Source organism: Bombus vancouverensis, chromosome 16, assembly GCF_051014615.1.
Source record: "Bombus vancouverensis nearcticus chromosome 16, iyBomVanc1_principal, whole genome shotgun sequence".
Lineage (NCBI taxonomy): Eukaryota > Metazoa > Arthropoda > Insecta > Hymenoptera > Apidae > Bombus > Bombus vancouverensis.
This window is the reverse complement of record NC_134926.1, coordinates 8321000-8341090: the sequence shown is the minus strand read 5'-3', so window position 1 is coordinate 8341090 and position 20091 is coordinate 8321000. Positions and strand designations below refer to the sequence as shown.

The window sequence follows — 20091 nt, the reverse complement described above, 5'->3', positions numbered from 1 at the left end:
TAGCAGGCGATATTCACAAGCCTTTATCATTTTTTAAACTCCCGTGATATAGAAAATCATTTAGAACGAATAATTACTATTATAATATACAATTACTACTATAATAATACATACTTTTAATAAACGATTTATATACTAAAATTTCTTTATTTGGATGAGCAAAAAAGTGTAAGGGAAATCTAATAAAATTTAAAGAAAAGTTTAAATAATTCATATATTAAAACTTCTGTACTTTAATAACCACAGAAATGTAAGAGGAATCTTACAATCTAAAACTTCTGTATTTTAATAAATAATAAATAATATATATAATGTATAATAATATAAATAAAGATAATAATAATATAAATAATAATATATACCAAAATTTTATGCCCGGTACGTACGGTATTTATATAGGGATTCCTAGATTCCTCATAAGTAACTAGTAGGTGTATGCACGTGTGTGTATGTGTGTGGAGGGCGCCACTTGAACCTCCTTCGTCGTTTCAGTCTGTCTCTTGTGTGGTTTCTCCGCTGTTTCGAAAGTTTGCTGTCATTTTTCGGAGTTTCGTCATCGCTTCACATGATTTCGTGAAAAATGGATTGAAACGTAATCTCAAGGCGAAACTCATTTGAAATATCGTTGTTCCACCTATTTGTCGTTAGTAAAGCTCCTAATCGATACGCGTTTCATCGACAGTGTCGCAGAGGTTTCCGCGGACGACTTCTGCCTCCAGAAGGTGGTGCAAAACGATGTACGAGGAACCAGTACGCAAATCACGGTGGTAAAGATGCGAGACTTCGATCGAGTCGCGTGTGCTCCCGTGCCAGCGTAGCAGAGGAATCAGCGCGGCCCGGCGACGATGCGAGATAACTCCAAAGAGATGTTCATTATCAGAGCTTTGGAAAAGATCCTGGCTGACCGGGATGTCAAACGGTCGCACCTCTCTCAGCTCAGAAAATCCTGCGAGACTGCACTTGGTAAATTCATTAATCATCAACTTATCCTGTGTGATAACATTAATATGTGTAATCGAAGAAGTTCCTTGAGAGTTATGCATACAACACAAAACTATTATAGCAAATGCTTAAAATTGTGATACTCTACTGCAAAGTATTATAAATGATTATATTGTGTGATTTATAATTGGAATTAGTTTAATATTTTAATCCATTATTCTCTGAATGTTCTAATAAGATCTTGGTTATACAGGGATTGATGGAAGATTCTTCTTCAGAATAGGACATTAAATTTTTTAGGGTTTTAAAATTGAGTGGTAAAATTGCATTTCTTGGTCTTCATAGAAAGATCTAATTAAATTAATTCGATGATTTAATATATTGCATCAGCTTCAATTTTTCTTTTTATTCAGTAATATATAGATATTAAGTAACATAATTATATTGTATGTTGTTCAGTTCTTGGACTTTGACATTTGATGTACATGTGTTGTAATATTAAATATATACATATGTCCATATGAAAATAGGAATCAATATGTATATGTATTGTCTGTTATATTTCTGTATATTTTTAATTAGTTACTATACAAAGTTGCTTGATTTTCTTCAAGTTTTTGAGAAATACAGAATGAAAATAATTTTACATTATATTTTCAAAGAAATATTAAAATCAATTTATAACTTTAAATATATATTGTTTTTCAGATAACTTGAGAAATGAAATCAAAGAAGGCTCAGGCACTCAATTATCAACCGCTTTGCCACAGCCTCGCAGTGATTCATATGTTATCTCTGCAGAAAAGTATTTTCTGCCCTTTGAATTGGCCTGTCAAAGTAAGTCACCAAGAATCGTGGTCACTGCTTTGGATTGTTTACAAAAGTTAATTGCCTATGGACACCTTACGGGAAATGTACCTGATTCTACAGAGCCAAATAAGCTGCTCATTGTACGCATTGTTGAAACAATATGTGGATGTTTCATGGGGCCACAGACGGACGAAGGAGTCCAATTGCAGATTATAAAAGCCCTTCTCACAGTTATGACCAGTCAACATGTGGAAGTTCATGAGGGTACTGTGTTGCTCACCATACGCACGGTATACAGTGTTTATCTGGCCTCAAGGAATCTGGTTAATCAAACTACAGCTCGAGCTACGCTCACTCAGATGATTAATGTTATTTTTGCACGTATGGAAACGCAGGCAGTAAGTTTACTAACTAATTGGCATAAAATTGCATTACTGAAACTTACATAAAAGAATGTTGAGGAATATTTTCTGCTTTCCTAGGAAGAAGAGACCGTCCGGAACGAGGTAGATCAAGCCGAAACCACCAATGTAAACTCCACTAACTGTACTTCTGGAGAGCTTGAAACTGAAACAGTAAACCACGAAGAACCATCAGTGGAGAGCAGTCAAGAATCACAGTTAATAGTGAGAGGAATTTTAGAGGATGTAGTAAATTCTATTATTCCCGAAGATTCGACGAATATAACTACTGTAACGTCAGAGGAGGCTAGCTTAGATCAAGTGCCTATAGATGAGAATTCCGACGAGGCCGTTGCAGAGAGCGATAATATGGTCAGGGCGAAGTTCACTCATGTGCTACAAAAGGACGCTTTTTTGGTTTTCAGAGCACTTTGCAAACTTTCCATGAAACCACTTCCTGATGGCACTCCAGATCCCAAGTATGTGTAAAGAGTCTTTTTATTAAGAAAATGTTTTAATGCAGACAATTATTTTTAAGTTGACTCAGAAGTCTTTTTGAGATTGACATTTTTGTATCTCATATAAATCAAGTAAAACCTAATTGGTTTTTTGACTTAACCATTTAAAGTTGTGATATTGGAATATTTGTTATTTCATGTATCACAATTTCACAAATAGAGAAAGAGTATGTCACTTTTCTAATAATCATGCAAGTTGGTATCTCAAAGTTTGGCATCTTATGAAATTTTTGTGGTATACTCTCTTTAGGTCCCACCAGCTCAGGTCGAAGATCCTTTCCTTACAATTGCTTCTGGGTATCCTGCAAAATGCTGGACCAGTATTGCGTTCCAATGAAATGTTTGTCATAGCCATAAAACAGTACCTCTGTGTAGCACTCTCGAAAAACGGTGTCTCTTCCGTTCCCGAGGTGTTTGAATTATCTCTAGCATTGTTTCTCGCACTGCTGGCTCGCTTCAAAATGCACTTAAAAATGCAGATAGAGGTTTTCTTCAAGGAGATTTTTATGAATATCCTCGAGACTTCTAGCAGTTCTTTTGAACACAAATGGATGGTGATTCACGCTTTGACTCGTATTTGTGCGGATGCACAGAGTGTCGTGGATATCTATGTGAACTACGACTGTGACTTATCAGCTGCGAATCTGTTTGAAAGGTTGGAAAACAACAATTACCTGTAAATCTATAAAACGAATGAATATTTTATATTTCATATTATTATATTTTTATAGAGAGATTAAATTAGTTATATTCTATATTTTTACAGGCTTGTGAATGACTTATCAAAGATAGCACAAGGTAGACAAGCACTAGAATTAGGTGCATCACCCAATCAAGAGAAATCAATGAGGATCAGAGGTCTTGAATGTTTAGTATCCATCTTGAAGTGTATGGTTGAGTGGAGCAGAGATCTGTATGTGAACCCTAGTGTTCCAGCTGATCAGCAATTCCCATCTGAGCCCCCTGATCCTCCAGTGGAACCTCCCCTGCCTCGTTATGGAAGTGCTGGTAGTCTATCCTCAGCGAACTCTAGTTTAGTAGGAAACAAGGAGATCCCGGATTCTCCTGAACAATATGAGGTCCAGAAACAACAAAAAGAAGTGTGGGAGACTGGCATCGATATGTATGGATTACAATTCGTTTTTTAGTTCCTTCGTCTTATTCTGATATTTAAAGCATCAGGTTGTCTCAAAACAAAATTCTTTTACTTCTTTTACTTGAACAATTGATTTGTGTTAAATAGTTGAGCCATTGAGTTAAATAGTTATAGCCAAGTTATGAACAGCCTTTTAATTTAACTAGGTACAAATCGGTCATAAAATGTTGAATGTAAGTTAAATTGCAGAAGGATAATAGGACCACCTGGTATTTTAAATCACTGTAATGACACTTAGGAAATGGCAGAGTTGCAAAGAGACATGTATTTTATTAATTAAATTGGTATTTTTATCTCTAGTTTTAATCGAAAGCCAAGCAAGGGAGTACAATATCTTCAAGAACAAAGTCTTCTAGGTAATTCGTCTGAAGATGTTGCCCGTTGGCTTCATATGGACGAGCGACTCGATAAGACCGCGATCGGCGATTTTCTCGGCGACCATAATCACAATCAGGTGATGTACAGCTATATTGATCAAATGAATTTTGCCGACCGCGATTTAGTTACAGCCCTTAGATACTTTCTCGAGGGCTTTCGGTTGCCTGGGGAGGCGCAGAAGATTGATCGATTAATGGAGAAGTTTGCTAGTCGATATTGTGAATGTAATCCAAAGTAAGTATCCTTTAAATTTTAGTATTATATGATATCATATTATCATGTTTTTTCATATTTCTTCCGTGATATCTTCTTGTACATAATATTATATAATTTTAACATTTTTTTTTTTCATAAATTAATTCATCTTTTATTTTACCAGTAATGGGTTATTCACAAGTGCGGACACCGCATATGTATTGGGCTTTTCGATCATTATGTTGACTACCGATCTACACTCGCCTCAAGTGAAAAATAAAATGACCAAAGAGCAATATATCAAGCTAAACCGACGCATTAGTGATAACGAGGATCTCCCTGAAGAGTACTTATCGAAAATTTATGACGAGATTGCCGGTAACGAAATTAAGATGAAATCCAATCCTAATCGACCTGGCAAGCAAGGTAAATAGAAATTGAACTAATTAAGTAGATTGTTATATAATTAATAATTTTAAATATATTTGGTGTTACAGTGATATCTAGCGAAAAGAAACGACGGCTTTTATGGAACATGGAGATGGAAGTAATCTCGACAGCAGCGAAAAATCTAATGGAATCTGTCAGTCACGTTCAAGCACCGTTCACCACGGCTAAACACCTGGAACACGTTCGACCTATGTTTAAAATGGCGTGGACACCATTTTTAGCCGCATTCAGTGTCGGTCTTCAAGACTGCGATGATCCAGAAATTGCTTCCCTTTGTCTAGATGGTATTAGATGCGCAATACGCATTGCTTGCATATTTCATATGACGGTAAGCGTTTCTGCGATATCAGCGAAATTTTAAACTACTATGATAGTCCTGTTTCGGCTAGTTTTATTCAGTTGGTTACTTTTACGTCCGAAGCTGTATGAACTGTAGAATATATAAGGTACATCATAAGCTTCAAATCACTTAAGATCTTTGTTGTAAATTGTATTTTTCTGTTTTAATTATAGTTAGAACGGGACGCGTATGTGCAAGCCTTAGCACGGTTTACTTTATTGACTGCGAATTCACCGATCACTGAAATGAAGGCGAAAAACATTGATACGATCAAAACTCTGATTACTGTAGCTCACACTGATGGTAATTATCTTGGCAGCTCTTGGTTGGATGTTGTTAAATGTATCTCTCAACTCGAGCTTGCCCAATTAATTGGAACTGGAGTCAGACCTCAGCTCTTGGGTCCACCTTCGAAGCCGCATTTCCCTTCACCATTAGTAAACTTCAACCTAACACATAACAACTTGCATCAGAACAATAATTTGAATCTCAGCTCGTTGGACCGTAAGTATGTCATTGACATCTCATAAATTTTTCATAGAAAAATGCACACATATTAAAGATGAAATCCTAGTCAACAAAAATTGTATTCTTTAACTTCTGTTTATTTTCTATCTATTTATTTTACATGCTTCGTTTTTTTATATGCTTTTTAGCAAGCGTAAAGGAATCAATAGGAGAGACAAGCTCTCAAAGCGTGGTGGTAGCTGTCGATCGAATATTCACCGGTTCCACTAGACTAGATGGTGACGCCATTGTAGAATTCGTAAAAGCTCTCTGTCAAGTCTCTCTGGAAGAATTATCACACCCAACGCAGCCGCGGATGTTCTCTTTAACCAAGATCGTAGAAATTTCTTATTATAACATGGGACGTATCAGACTTCAGTGGTCCAGGATTTGGCAAGTGATAGGAGATCACTTTGATAGAGTTGGTTGCAGTCCTCGCCAGGATATCGCTTTTTTTGCAGTCGATTCTTTGAGACAACTTGCGACTAAGTTCATAGAGAAGGGGGAATTCGCTAATTTCCGGTTTCAAAAGGATTTCCTCAGACCGTTTGAGCATATCATGAAAAAGAATCGATCACCAGTGATTAGGGACATGGTGGTTCGTTGTGTCGCGCAAATTGTACACTCACAGGCTCCTAATATCCGATCAGGATGGAAAAATATATTCAGTGTGTTCCACCATGCAGCTAGCGACAGAGATGAAGCTGTTGTTGAGCTAGCATTTTCTATGACTGGGAAGATTATAAGTGAGTGTTTGGAGATGTGGTGATATACTTGATGTGATAGTTTTAATTGGTTTATTTTATATTTGGTATATATTTTCAGATGAATTGTATGCTGAAGATTTCAGTATCATGGTAGATTCCTTTCAAGACGCCGTAAAGTGCCTCAGTGAATTTGCTTGCAACGCCTCCTTCCCCGAGACAAGTATGGAGGCCATAAGATTGATACGTTCTTGCGCGTCATATATCGATGCCAATCCAAATCTCTTCGCGGAGGGCATGATGGATGATAGTGGAATGGTGTCTGAAGAAGATAGAGCTTGGGTAAAGATCTCATATTTTTTTTTATATATCCCCAATTTTTTTCAAATCCTTGAAACTTGTCCACTAGGTACATTCGGTGAACTTTTTATTATAAAAAATTTACTACTCGAAGATTTTATTTATATAGGTTAGAGGATGGTTCCCGCTGTTGTTCGAGTTATCGTGTATAGTGAGTAGGTGTAAGTTGGACGTTCGAACACGAGCGCTGACCGTTCTTTTCGACGTCGTGAAAACACATGGAGCTTCTTTTAAACCCCATTGGTGGAAAGATCTCTTCCAAGTCCTGTTCAGAATCTTTGACAACATGAAACTTCCTGAACAACATACAGAGGTGCGTGAAAAAATTTATTTTTAACACTGCTGCTTTTTTTTGGTCTGCATGATATATAAATTATCTTTGGCACTGATGATTATATTTGGCACTCCAAATAATGTACTGTAGAGGATTGATCTTACCGGATATCACGAATAACAGTCTAATTGTTTGTGAGCAATTTATTAACGATATGAATTCGACACAAAGCACAAGTCCAGATATAATAAGTCTTACGAAATAAATACGCGCGTGTCAAGAAACTCCGTATACACGTCTGATGCGTCTGTATGCTTATGCTGCGATCGCTGAACTCTGTCGCTCGTCATTTCGTTTGTTTATTTATACTGGTTTATACTGGGGACAGTTGGAAAGTTTGAACTCGACTGCGTTTGACGGTTGAAAGTAGCGGCGACATTGTTTTGCTCGGAGTTCATTACTCCTTGCAATATCTGTGACCTAACGGTCATGATACTTCGAAACAATAATAGGATTTGAATTTGTCCTGCTCGCGTGTCGCTACAGTACAATAATTCTTGTAGTGAACATATGAGCATCCATGTTAATATTTCAGAAAGCAGAATGGATGACAACAACGTGTAACCACGCTCTGTACGCAATCGTCGATGTGTTCTCACAATTCTACGACACTTTGGGGCCTCTTCTACTAGAGCAGCTGTACTCTCAACTGCTCTGGTGCGTGCAACAGGACAACGAGCAGTTGGCACGTTCGGGAACCAACTGCCTAGAGAACTTGGTGATCAGCAATGGCATCAAGTTCGACGAGCAAACTTGGGAGAAGACCTGTAGTTGTGTCCTCGATATCTTCGAGAGCACCCTGCCATCCGCCTTACTCACTTGGAAACCTCAGTCGCCTAATAAGGAATCTGACCTAGATGTAATCACAGGAGATGCAGACAGCCATATGGGGATCCTCAAAAGAAGCAATAGCTCTCAAAGTTTAACAAACGGCGAGACCGCGAAAAACAAAGTTTTTTCCGCATTATTAATTAAATGTGTGGTGCAGTTGGAGCTGATTCAAACAATAGACAACATTGTGTTCTACCCAGCTACGTCCAGGAAGGAAGACCAGGAGAATCTAGCATTGGCACAGGCGGACATGTTTAATGGGAAGTCCTCTGAATTGGGTGTAAGAGCTGGTGCAGACCAACAGAAGGAGGAACAGGGCATGTACTGTGCTCTGACTACTACGCATCTATTACAGTTAGTCGAATGTTTGTTGAAATCCCATAGATTTGCGAAGAGTTTCAATTCCAACCATGAACAACGGAATGCGCTGTGGAAAGCTGGTTTCCGAGGCAACGTGAAACCAAATTTGCTTAAACAAGAAACACAGTCATTAGCCTGTGCATTGAGAATCCTCTTTAAGATGTATAGTGACGAAGCCCACAGAGCTGACTGGAGCAAAGTGGAAACCAGGCTTGTTGAAGTGGCTTGTGAAGCACTGGAATATTTCCTAGCACTTTCCAACGAAGCTCACCGAGATGCTTGGACTCCGATATTGTTGTTGCTTCTCACGAGGATCCTAAAGATGAGCGACAATCGGTTTGCAGTCCACGCATCTAGCTGTTACCCATTACTTTGTGAGGTTATGTGCTTTGATCTCAAACCGGAATTAAGGTCCGTGTTGCGGAGATTCTTCCTGAGAATTGGTCCGGTATTCAGGATCACGCAGCAGTAGTAATGAGTCTTTATAAAGAGTGAGATTATACAATTTTTTGGTTCATTTTAAAGATTATAGAAGAAATTCTTGCAATTTGAATTGGTCGTAGTTGGTAAATATGGAAAATTCCATGGAGTTAAGTCTAAATTGCTTTTTTTAGATTATTAGGATAGGACATGAACAGTATCATACAAGTTTCTATGCTACTATAAGAATTTACATTTGAATACTTTATGTGGTATCTTCTTTTATCTTTAATTTGCAAGTAGCTATGACTTGTACTTCTTGCAAGAATTTCTCCTGCATATATTGTAATGCGAATTGAAATGAAATAGTTTAATTGAAATATTTTCTCTCAAGAAATAAAAGAAGAATTATTAAATACGGGAACTGTTCGATATTTAAGACAGGATGACAAAGTAAAATACGTTTTAGTAAAATCCTAAAGGCAAAGTATAATATGTATGTACTGTATATGTTCAGAACCTCCTTCGTATTTAACATATTCTTCATTTTTATAAGAAAGAGGAAACTTCGAGTGAGGAGTTTTGTAGTCCTGATACAATATGTGTGCAGAGTATTTAATAAATAGAGTATTTTCTGGATATAACATAATGTGTTATATGTGTTTGAAAAGAAGACACTGATAATAGTAGATTTATGTTTAAGTAAATTGTTTACATTTAAATTCACATTTAATTATCTTATGCACCATTTCGATATAATTTTTTTAAATCTGAATTATTTTATTGTAATTGAAAATTATATAAAACATTCCAAATTGCAAATTAATTGTGATTATTTAATTGAACAGGGTAGAAGGTGATTAACAAATGTTAATAGAGGAAGAAAATGTGTTTATAAAATTATAGGCTTAACATAATGTTATACAAATGGGGAATTTCTTTGCATACTTGGTATGAGATAGATAAGGAAAAAATTTCCTTATTACCAGGAAATGCACTATTTATCAAATGCTTTGTATATTCAGTTATTGTAAACTGCATACAAAGTGTCTCCTGAAGTATACTGTATCATAGGAAGAAATAGATCTTTGAGTGAAAAATCAGATGATTTCTGATATTTTTATAGAATTGATTAGTAACTTTGTAACTCTTAAATAATTTAAAAATTCTATGACCAGATAGCCAAGTAGAATCCTTAATATCTTGTTTTTCACTTGGAAATCTTATTTACAGTAAATCTTTTAAGGCACTTCTTGTATATTTACACAAAATATTTAGGAAATGATGGTATAAGCAAGAAATGCCAGATACTTAATAAAAACTAAATCAAACGCATTCTCTCTGTTCAATGATGCCTCTTTATTTTCACAAGTGTCATAATCAAGGTGAATAATACAGCCATATTGTCTTGATGTTTTACCAAGGGTAAAATGATGAGCACTGTTAAATTTCATAGCATTAATTTTTCAATATTTGTGTCTGCATAAAATTAATTTAGCTTTCACTAATTTTTCCCTTTATCTGTTATTTTATGTTTTATTTACACTTAAAATAGGTGTAAATAATAAGGTATTAAAAACGATCAAAGGCGGTTGGATAAAAGGAATGTAATGCAAAGAGGAACTCAAAAAAGAGCATTGTGCGTTATTTAGTTTATCATTTCTAGCTTGTACTACTATTTTCGAGATATACATATTATCTCTGTATAAAAATGCAATACGCCCATAGTCATCACTGAGTAGTCGTATAAATATAAACATCCATCGCGGATAGGTGTTCAGACAACGAGTGATAGTTATCTTGATAACTCGTTAGGGTCGATCGTTATACATAGAGTCACTTTAACGATAAGACATGAGAAATCCCGTGGACACACGTTGCATGTATATTCACATTGCATAGAAACTATTTATGCTTAAGTTAGAGTAATTATTTACATAATGCAGCCTTATTTAAATAAATTCTAGAGAAATGAGGTCGTTTTCTTTCTGCGTTACCTTATCATTAGAAGGTCACTGCTAGTTTTTAAATATATTTCATTTATATTCATTTTATTAATAATTTAATCTTGTTTATACTTACATTAATACACTTATATTTACATAGAAACTCATACTTTTCTATTTTGGAAACTGTAACAATAAGTAACACCATATGCCTTTAAAAAGAATAGTTGGGAATTGCTCCGAACCATTCTTGAATGAAAGCTAGAATATCATTAAGATTTGAATCCTGAGGAGCTTGGCGTGCAGTATTAGTCAACTTTGTCCAGTCATCACGATCTGCCACATGCTGAACCTTTACAGATAGCAATTTATCATTATACTTTGAAAAAGATTAAAAAAGAAATAAAATTCACTGGTAGAATTTATAAAATACCTCTGAAAATTTAATGATTGAACCTCGAATGGGATACCCAGTCAAGATGCAAGCTTGAAGACTTCCAGAATCAACAGAGTGAGCAGTCAATGAACCTACATAGACTCCTCTGTGATCTGTGGGCAGAACCTGCTCCACTTTTTGATCCATAGATACAGCAAGAACCCATTCACGGACTTCTTCTCTCTGTTCTGCTGTTAAACTCAATGTCTCTGGCAGAGGAACCTCCACAGGGAAGTCTGTTACAGCTAAATCTTCAACATCCAACACGGTACTATCACCTTCTTCTATGCATTCCTCTAAATCCAGGAAATGGTTTAGAAAAACAAAGGCTTCACTGTTCTTCCCAGCTGTACGTGCTTCTATCCCTGCTTCATAGTAAGCTCTATCAGCAAGAAGAAGGTCAGTGTACCTCAGTAAAGTAATGGAGGCTTTTAAGACCAGGCCAGAAAGTACAGGATAATCACGACAACCACATTTCACTGCTGAATAATGAGTAGCTTTGAGTACTCTCTCAAATTTCGATTTTTGACTTGATTCTAATGATTTTAAATTCTTCCAAAGATCCAAGAGTACAGTTCTCAAGTGACTTAAGTATCTGTATTCATAATATGCCTGAAACAAAACAGCTTCCAGCTGACTATTTCTTTTTTACCAAGTTTATCAGTATGCTATTCTTACCTCTGAATTTAAAATGCTTTCAGACAACTGTAAGTAGAGATTAAAATTTTGCTGGATGGGAGGAGTACCATACTTAACATACAATTGCAAAGCATCTAGTGGAGCGTTCCCTTTCAATAGTTGAACCGCTCTTTGTGCCACATATTTGTGCAAAACCTGAGTTCCTTGAGTGCTTGCAGTCTCGAATACTTGGTTCCATTGACCTTTATTAGCTAGTATCTCAAGTCCTGCATCTGCATCTATTTCTACAAGTCTATCTATTTGTCCATCCCTCAGCATTGCTTCCTTATACTTCTCTTCCAAATAAGGTTCTATATCTGGTGCCAGTTCATTCACAATTCTCTTGGCCTTTTCCCACTCTCCAATAGAAGCCAATGAATCGATAGCATCTTTCAATTTGTCTGCCTGTAAGAATACCTAAAGGAAATAAGAAAGAAATTAAATTTGTGAAATTAAATCAATCTTTTATTTGTAAGATATTCAATTGTAAGATGGCAACCTGAGCAGCAACAGCATATTCTCCAATAGCAAACAAACGCGAGCCAAGATCTCCACCGATTTGAGCAACAGTTTCTGAATCAGCTTGATGAAGTAGAATGTCAGCAGCCTTGATAAGAGACGACCTGGGCGCTTGAGGATCTAGAATTAAGATATCGAGAGCAGCTCGCACTTCACCAACTTCTAACCACTTTCTGGCTTCTTCAAAAGCGTTTGCACCAGCAAGAGAGGCGCTTATTTGACCAAGTTCACGCCTGAGATTCGCTTGTTGACTCGGTAGGTATTCTCTGCAAACGCGTAGCGCCTCAGACCACATTCCTGCTTTCTGTAATATTCAAGAAGCATTTAAGAAATGAATCAATATACACAGTATGTATTATCAAATAATCACCTTGTAGTGTTCAATAATCATTTCGGGTTTATGGGCTCTCAATAGCAAAGTCTCGGCCAAGGAATAGTCCTGTCCTTCAACTGCTTCACTAGCCCTGGCAATGAGGACTTGAGCAACTGCATCTTGGTTAATTGATTGAGCTACATCTTCAGCAGCCTCCCAATCTCGAGTATGAATATACATCTGAACAGCCTCCATGGTTCTTCCAGCTTTAATAAATTCTTTCTCTGCTTCAGAGAAATGACCTGCATCTTCCAGTGCCATGGCGTGTCTATAGTGAACTTCTTTCATCTGATCAGTACTCCCATATTTGACAATTTCCAAAGCCCAATCGAACAAGTCAGCTTCACAAGCTAGCTGCAGACAGCCATCTAAGTAGTTCAGCCGCATAAGCAGCCTGGCTGCTAATTCTGGTGCCAATGTACGTGCCCATATTAAAGCTACCTATATAGAAATCAGAATTTTTTAATTATATATGCATATAATATGCATTTTATACACTTTTGCATTTTTTAAAGATAAGTGTCTAGTAATCGAGACCTGTTGGGCTGCGTTATCTCCAGCATGCTGTTTCGCTACACGAAGAGCATCCTCCCACATGTTGGCTGCCCTATAAGCAGTCACCGCTCCTCTCCAATCACCAGCTGCAAGGTAATGATCCTCAGCCTCACGAGGCTTGCTAGACTCATTCAATTCTCTGGCTAAATGCGCGTGAGTGGTCTCCAAAAGGTCTGGCCTATATTTTGCTACTAATCTAATCATATCTGCACGCCGACTAGCCTTTCTGTACATCGCTATAGCCGAATCATATTTGCCAATGGCAAGATATAATTCCTCTGCGTGTTTCAGATCTCCTGTTTCACAGAGGATTGTAGCATGTTTTAACAGGACTTCGTTCGCTTCATCAGGAGTCATATACTCTTGAGCTACTTCATGAGCACGACTCCAGTTGCCATTTTGTACGTGAACATCAACTGCACGTCTGGCATCTCCGGATCGAATGAAAAGCCTTTCTGCCAAGTTCTTCTCGTGTATGGAGGCGAAATATTCGGCCAGTTTCTCGCACTGTTTCCTTATTGTGGGATCATCATCCTCGATCACCTTTTAAAAATACTAGTATTAACAAGTACTTTATTTTGAATATTGCATGTATATTGGGTATTTCCGCATATTGAGATCTTCCGTAATCTGTTAATTATAGAAAAATAGGCAAATGTGAAGAAATCTTTACCTGTATGATCTGTAGCCCTTTTCTCCACTGTCGTGCATTGATAGCAGCATCCAGAGCCAGAGCAGTTTCTCCTGCCTCTATAAAATGATTAATAGCTGCATCATAGTGCCCAGCAGAGGCCAAGTGCTTGCCCCATTCTCGTTCAAGGTCAACTACCGAAGTAGGATCCACCTTTCTAGCCAATTCCAATGCTCTTGCGAATACTCCAGCTTGAGAGTAGCATTTAATAGCTTCCAGAGGCTCTGATGTCTTTTCCAACAGTTCTCCAGCTAATTCCATTAAGTCCGTCGCTTTCAAAACTCTCACGATTTCATTAACAATGGACCTGTCTTCTAATAGATCTGGATTGGCCAGAACAAGTCTAGCTGCTCGACCAGGTCGATGAGCATCTAGGTATAGCTTGACTGCACGTCGAGGATTAGTGGGTTCCAAAATGGCAGCAGCTCTAGCTGTCTGGCCACTTTCGAGTAGCCAAGTCAGATGTCTATCTCTGAGCTCCTGGAGACCAGGCCAGCCTCTGTTTTGTGCTAAAATCAACGCATCTTCCCAGTGCCAATATTTTTGGTACATATCCAGAGCCTGGCCTAATTCATTTTGTTCCAAATAAATGGCTTCTGCAGTTTTTAATTCGCCATTTAGAATGGCTAACTTTGCCCAACAGTCAGGGCTCGAAAGTGGATCATGTCCAGTCTCTGCACGGTACTTTTCGCCGATTTCTATTATATTTTTTAAGAATCTAGAAGAGCAATGAAAAGCTTTTTATGGTAATTATTCAAATACTTTCGTAAGTCACTGTAATTGGCAAGAACAGACAGGAACAATGAGAAAACAGATATAAACCTGGAACAAGCTACATCCCCGAGAGCTGCGTAGCACCTGGCAGCTATCAATAACTGTCTAGCAGCCATTGCATTCCTGGCCACATTTTCCCACATGGCCTCCGCTTGAGGCCTATCTGCCAAATCCTCCAGGAATAATAAAGCTCTACCAAAATCATTGTCATGTAGCGCTGTGCCAAATTCTATCAGTGGTTCATCAAGCAGATAGGCCACCTTGCTTCCAGCCTCCTCCACCGTGACAGTAGTTCTTCCATCTTCTCTAGAAATGTCGATGGCGTCACCACGAACTGGAATTAATGTTGCCACTTCGGGATCATCGACGTTGTACCAGACTGCCAAGGTTTGTCCGGTTTGAGCTACTACTACATCACTGCCTAGTACCCAAGAAGCAAAACTGACTCCAGTCAGTAATAAAATCCTTCCACCTAGCTCGTCACTTAGCCATAGTCTAGGTAAATAACGAGAATTAAGAATATATTGAAATCTCGATAAGATTTATAAATGTTGGATGAAAGAGGAACTTCAGGGGTAGATTTTTTTAGTAATATAGATTCCATATTAATCGACAGAAGTTTACGTTATCGACTGTTGCATATCAACAATGGATAACCAGTTCGGCTATAGATGTGAAAAAATTTAAGGGGCCATTCTTAAAATTAAAATAAGATAAAAATCAAGAATAAAAAAATTGCGTTTTCGACTTTCTTTTTTAATTATTGACAATCAAACATTAACCGAAATACCCCTGTGAGCGAGTAAACCTCCTTACACGAACGAAAGTGGATCAGCCTAAGCAGCAAGGTGTACAGGATCCTCAAATTGAACGCTACATGGACAGCAGGTTACTTCGTACAAGTTTTTTCACACCTGTAGCCAAAAACTCTGTATGTTTCTCCCAATGATTTTTTTATATCATTCCGTAAGACACTAAGGACATTTCTGCATTTAAGAGGGACACGATACTTCAACTACGAGAATAGAAGAATACCGAAATACTGCATACTCATGTAAATCTCATGTAAATGAGCGAAATACTTCGTTACCTGGCTCTTTTGTCTCTAGATAGTAACCTGTGGCCTGTTTCGCTAAGTTCCAGCCAATCTACACGGACATCATGAGAAACCAATGTAACAGTAAGCCCAGTTACCAGGTCCATGATGCGAACAGTTCTTGGATCCAACAAATAAGCGAGTCTTTTATTATCCGGTGCTTCAGCAGCCTGTCTCTCATTGATCCTCACGCTAACTACATGAGGATTTACTGCTTCTGTTCTTACTGAGCCTAATGCCTCATTGTTCCCATACTCAACTATGGTTAGCTCTCCTGAACAGAAGATTAGACACACTCTTGGATATTCAAAAAAGAATTTTTCACTGTTGCTTTTGTCTTCCCAGGAAATTTCACTAATAAGATTTAGTTCAATGTCAGCTAGAAGTAGAGTGTTAGCTGTGCGAGCTATCACATTATTGTCAGCTCGTCCTAGGACTTTGACATCCTCTATTTCGTAGCCTGTTTGGGATCTAATAATTACTGGCCGATTGCCCTCTTGTAATGGACGAATCACTACTTGGCTGGGTCCAACGTAGGCCACTTCGTGACTTCCTCTGATTACTGTTCTCTTCAGGACTGTTTCGAATTGCTCTACTGCGCCGCAGAGGCTGCCTACAAGTAACCTGGAAAGTTAATAATATATAATTTTTATCTTTTTTATTCTGTATATACATATATTCTTTGCTTTTTATTCTCAAATATTTTTCTAAATTTTTTCTTCTTTATTTTTTATTTTCTAAATTCCCTCATATCTTCTATCATTTCAGGGTTATAATTTGGTCCAATTGCATGGAACATTATATATAGGCTGACCTGGAACCATCACGACGCCAGGATATCGCAGTGACTGTATAGAAATTAGGCAAAGATCGTGTATTTGCCTCTTCCCAAATGGAACGTCGAGGACTCCAATCCAAAATTCGTATTTTGTCCCAAGATCCGATAGCAACACTCTGTCCACTGGGACTACAGCAGGCCACAGCGATTTCTTTTTCGTTCTCGCGACTGTAGTCGAAATTTTTCACTAACTTTCCACGCGAATCGTAAAATGACACTCGTCTGTCGCACCCTGCAGCCAGAATATGCGATTGTGTCCATGCTAATGCGTATGCTGGTACTGTATGAGTACAGATACGTCCAGAAGGCTCGTGATTTCCATCGGCGGTTAAATGATACTTTATTATGCTACCGTCAGCGTGACTTGATAAGAAACCGGTTCCTCGTACACTGAAATTAAAGATGATTTTATTTGAATTAGATATATTACAAAAAAATTTCTAAAAGTATATGAGACGTTTATTAATTATTTAAACGAGGATCCACCTTATCGATTTCATTAGCTTTCAAATATATTGTCAGGACCATGACATAACTTATACCAAGATAAAATGTAGCAGAAGTATTTTTATGAATATCCCGAAAACAAGTCGACTGGCGATTATATGTAATAGTAAAAAAGCTGTTCGGAATATTGACCATACAACATTTGAAAATTATTGAAATTAGTGAGGTAGTCTCTCATTTGAGTATGAATTCAAATCCTGTTGTTGTTTTGTTTCGGAGTATCATGGCCGTTAGGTCACGGGTATTGCAAGGAGTAATGAACTCCGAGCAAAACAATGTTGCCGCTACTTTCAACCGTCAAACGCAGTCGAGTTCAAACTTTCCCTCGACCGGTGTAAACAAACAAACGAGATGACGAGCGAGAGAGTTCAGCGATCGTAGCATAAGCATACAGACGCGTCAGACGTGTATACGGAGTTTCTTGACACGCGCGTATTTATTTCGTAAGACTTATTATACTTGGTCTTGTGCTTTGTGTCAAAGTAATAACTGTAGTGAATTGCTCACAAACATATAGACTGTTATTCGTGATATCCGGTAAGATCAATCCTCTACAGAATGATGTACGAAGCAAGCAAGAAGTGATAGTAGAGGTTAGCAATTATTTTTTGCCTAATAAACACATGATCTTGTTTCAGTTCACTTCAACAAGGACAATAAAATATGCAATTTGTAATATCGTAGAATAGATTTGAATTAGAGATCGGTTGAAATTAGAAAGTACCGTGTACGTCGTCTTTCGTGGTTTGTTTACATCCAGGAGCGCCTAGTAACAGCGACGCGAGAAAGGATAAGCAGTGTCAAAACAGAGGTACGGTTTCATATTTCAAGGAATCGAGAGGCCAAAGTATGTGAGCCGAAAAGTGTGTGTGTGTGAGAGGACGAGAGCAAGAGCGAGCACGACCGGGCAGGATTGTATTGGCGAAGAGCAGAGCTAATTGAGTCGTTGAAGAGTAAAGTCGTTACAGGTTTCTAGTCGTCGAAGAGTAGAGTCGTGAGAATTGATAGAGTTGTTAGAGAGAGAGAGTGTGTGTGTTAGATTCGTTGTGACGAGAGTGATCAAATAACTGTAAAGTTATTTGATATAGATACGAGCATTGCATTTAGTTCCGTTAAATAAATATCGTTCTCTGTCCAATTTATATCTGTATATTCAGTTTAATATTAATAAATTGTAAGTAATCGAAAAAAAATTTCTATCCTTATTTTCCGATATTACAAATTTTTGTTTCAATACGGAGGAATTAACGAGAAAATAAAATATTGTGAAGATAGATTACTTGGAAGCCAACGCAATCGTAGTCGAATCAGCCGTGTAAAGTGTCTGAGCTTTCTGAGTCTTCACCAATGCAATGCGAACTTTGCCATCTACCAAACCAACAATAATCGGTCCCTCGGTCAGCCAAATTAGACAAGTGACAGGAGAACTTTGACGAAACTTATTGCAAATCACTTTCTTCTCTCCCCTATACGAGATATGTATATTTTTCAAAAAGAATTTCGACAATTCTTTAAACTAATTTTTTCTATCATTTACCATTGTTCTCCAATTTTGTAAACGTACACTATACAGTCAGTCTGGCCCACTGCTATTTTTGTCGAGTCTGGAGAAAAGGCAATACCCTTAACCACGTAACTCTTTTTACCAAACTAGAAAAGATGGGTAATTTTTCATAAAGATACACACATCATTTAAATTTGAAGAATTTTTCATAATATTTCAATTATTGTTTTTTACAATATCTTTTTGAAACTTACACTAAAAGAAAAAATAACAAATTTATTATGTTTATTAACACTAAAAAAAAATTAAGAAATTGATTAATCAGATAATATAAGAATTTACATAAAGTTAGACGAACAAAAGAAATAACAATGAATGTACAATTTCAAATTAAATTTTGAAACCGGTCATTTGACCGGGTCTAGTAAGATTAGTGTTAAGATACAGGAGTAAAATAAAAAATACAAAATACGATAGAAATACAATCAGTGGAGTACATTTACTTATACCTTAATGTAATTGTAAGGAAATTATTGTCGAATACCTTCGTACCTTCGAATCGACAGGTTTCGTGGAAAATTTGTCACGTTTCACGCAATTCTCGTCAAAAAGGTATATGGAACGATCAGAGGAAGCGACGGCCAGTTTTAGACTGTTTGGTGACCAGCTTATACCCACCACTCTATTCTCGTACTCCTGTTTTATAAAATAATTTTTCAGAAATTTATCTAAAATATTTTCCCCTATTTTATATTTAATTATTACCTCAGTGCGATTTAATGTTTTTCATCTATTCTTTATTTTATTGTTTCTTCAAGTAGATTTTATTTTTTAATTTTTTGTTTTAATATTAACCTAATTCAGTTTGCTATTAATTTTGTATTATTTTAAAAATGTTATTTTTTTTACTTCGTATTTCATTATTATTTTAGTTTAGTTTAATATTTCTCTAAACAGATTATATTTTCTAATTTTTTATTTTATTATTATTCTAGTTTAGCTTACTATTAACTCGTTATTATGTTATATTATTTTTCGACATTAATCTTAGTAAAGTTCTCAATAAATTTTACCATGTTTATCCTTACTTTCGTATTTAGATCAATTACAAGCATTATTCGGAACGTCGTTAAAATCATTAACTAATTCAAAGCATATGTACTTACATACGGTGGCGTAACATTGCCCAAATATTTCAGCAACATGGTTATTCCTTATCGCCTTTGACATCGATGGATTGCAGTGAATTCTCGAGAAAATTGTTTCTGTTTGTATACTGTAACGCAGTCACGTTGGTTCATTTCGAGCGATATAAACGTGAGTTTCTGAGACGCAATACCACATGACACGTTTTGTATACGTTCAAGTTGCCTAGGCGACAACAACCTTTGAGGCTTGTCTAGGAGTGGAGGAAGTCAGGAAAATTGATGAGGCAGGACAAAAATTACCAACACATAATTCTTATTGA

General features: G+C 36.9%; 2 protein-coding genes across 4 annotated transcripts; one reads left to right on the top strand and one right to left on the bottom strand.

Annotated features, from left to right (window-relative positions):
* Positions 1-451: 451 nt before the first annotated feature.
* Positions 452-10681, top strand: Sec71 (ADP ribosylation factor guanine nucleotide exchange factor Sec71). Of its 2 annotated transcripts, XM_076625203.1 has the most exons (15): positions 452-592; positions 683-963; positions 1651-1779; positions 1873-2150; positions 2235-2632; positions 2922-3326; positions 3438-3794; positions 4128-4439; positions 4585-4826; positions 4898-5178; positions 5364-5694; positions 5847-6443; positions 6523-6743; positions 6871-7074; positions 7631-10681. In XM_076625203.1, the coding sequence occupies exons 2-15, from the start codon at positions 846-848 to the stop codon at positions 8756-8758; spliced, it is 5001 nt and encodes a 1666-aa protein (XP_076481318.1). In that variant the 5' UTR covers positions 452-592; positions 683-845; the 3' UTR covers positions 8759-10681. The 2 variants fall into 2 exon arrangements, with proteins under 2 accessions (XP_076481318.1, XP_033198472.2); XM_033342581.2 differs by having other exon boundaries at positions 1651-2150.
* A 59-nt stretch (positions 10682-10740) lies between these two features.
* Positions 10741-19959, bottom strand: Oseg2 (intraflagellar transport protein Oseg2). 2 transcript variants are annotated; one of them, XM_033342579.2, is made up of 14 exons: positions 19790-19959; positions 19176-19319; positions 18657-18769; positions 18400-18585; positions 16589-17002; positions 15769-16398; positions 14727-15173; positions 13887-14622; positions 13196-13756; positions 12656-13099; positions 12266-12589; positions 11767-12183; positions 11086-11700; positions 10741-11004 (listed from the first exon to the last, which is right to left on the bottom strand). In XM_033342579.2, the coding sequence occupies exons 1-14, from the start codon at positions 19826-19828 to the stop codon at positions 10867-10869; spliced, it is 5208 nt and encodes a 1735-aa protein (XP_033198470.2). In that variant the 5' UTR covers positions 19829-19959; the 3' UTR covers positions 10741-10866. The 2 variants fall into 2 exon arrangements, with proteins under 2 accessions (XP_033198470.2, XP_076481317.1); XM_076625202.1 differs by lacking the exon at positions 18400-18585.
* Positions 19960-20091: the final 132 nt, after the last annotated feature.

Bases quoted from the DNA above. Each gene is read 5' to 3' on its own strand.
- Sec71 (XM_033342581.2), top strand. From the start codon at position 846: ATGCGAGATAACTCCAAAGAGATGTTCATTATCAGAGCTTTGGAAAAG. The intron at 3,327-3,437 runs GTTGGAAAACAA...ATATTTTTACAG, and splicing joins GCTGCGAATCTGTTTGAAAG to GCTTGTGAATGACTTATCAA. The intron at 5,179-5,363 runs GTAAGCGTTTCT...TTTTAATTATAG, and splicing joins CTTGCATATTTCATATGACG to TTAGAACGGGACGCGTATGT.
- Oseg2 (XM_033342579.2), bottom strand. From the start codon at position 19,828: ATGTTGCTGAAATATTTGGGCAATGTTACGCCACCGTAT. The intron at 19,320-19,789 runs GTAAGTACATAT...TTTATAAAACAG, and splicing joins GCAATGTTACGCCACCGTAT to GAGTACGAGAATAGAGTGGT. The intron at 18,586-18,656 runs GTAAATGATAGA...TATCTCGTATAG, and splicing joins TACAAAATTGGAGAACAATG to GGGAGAGAAGAAAGTGATTT.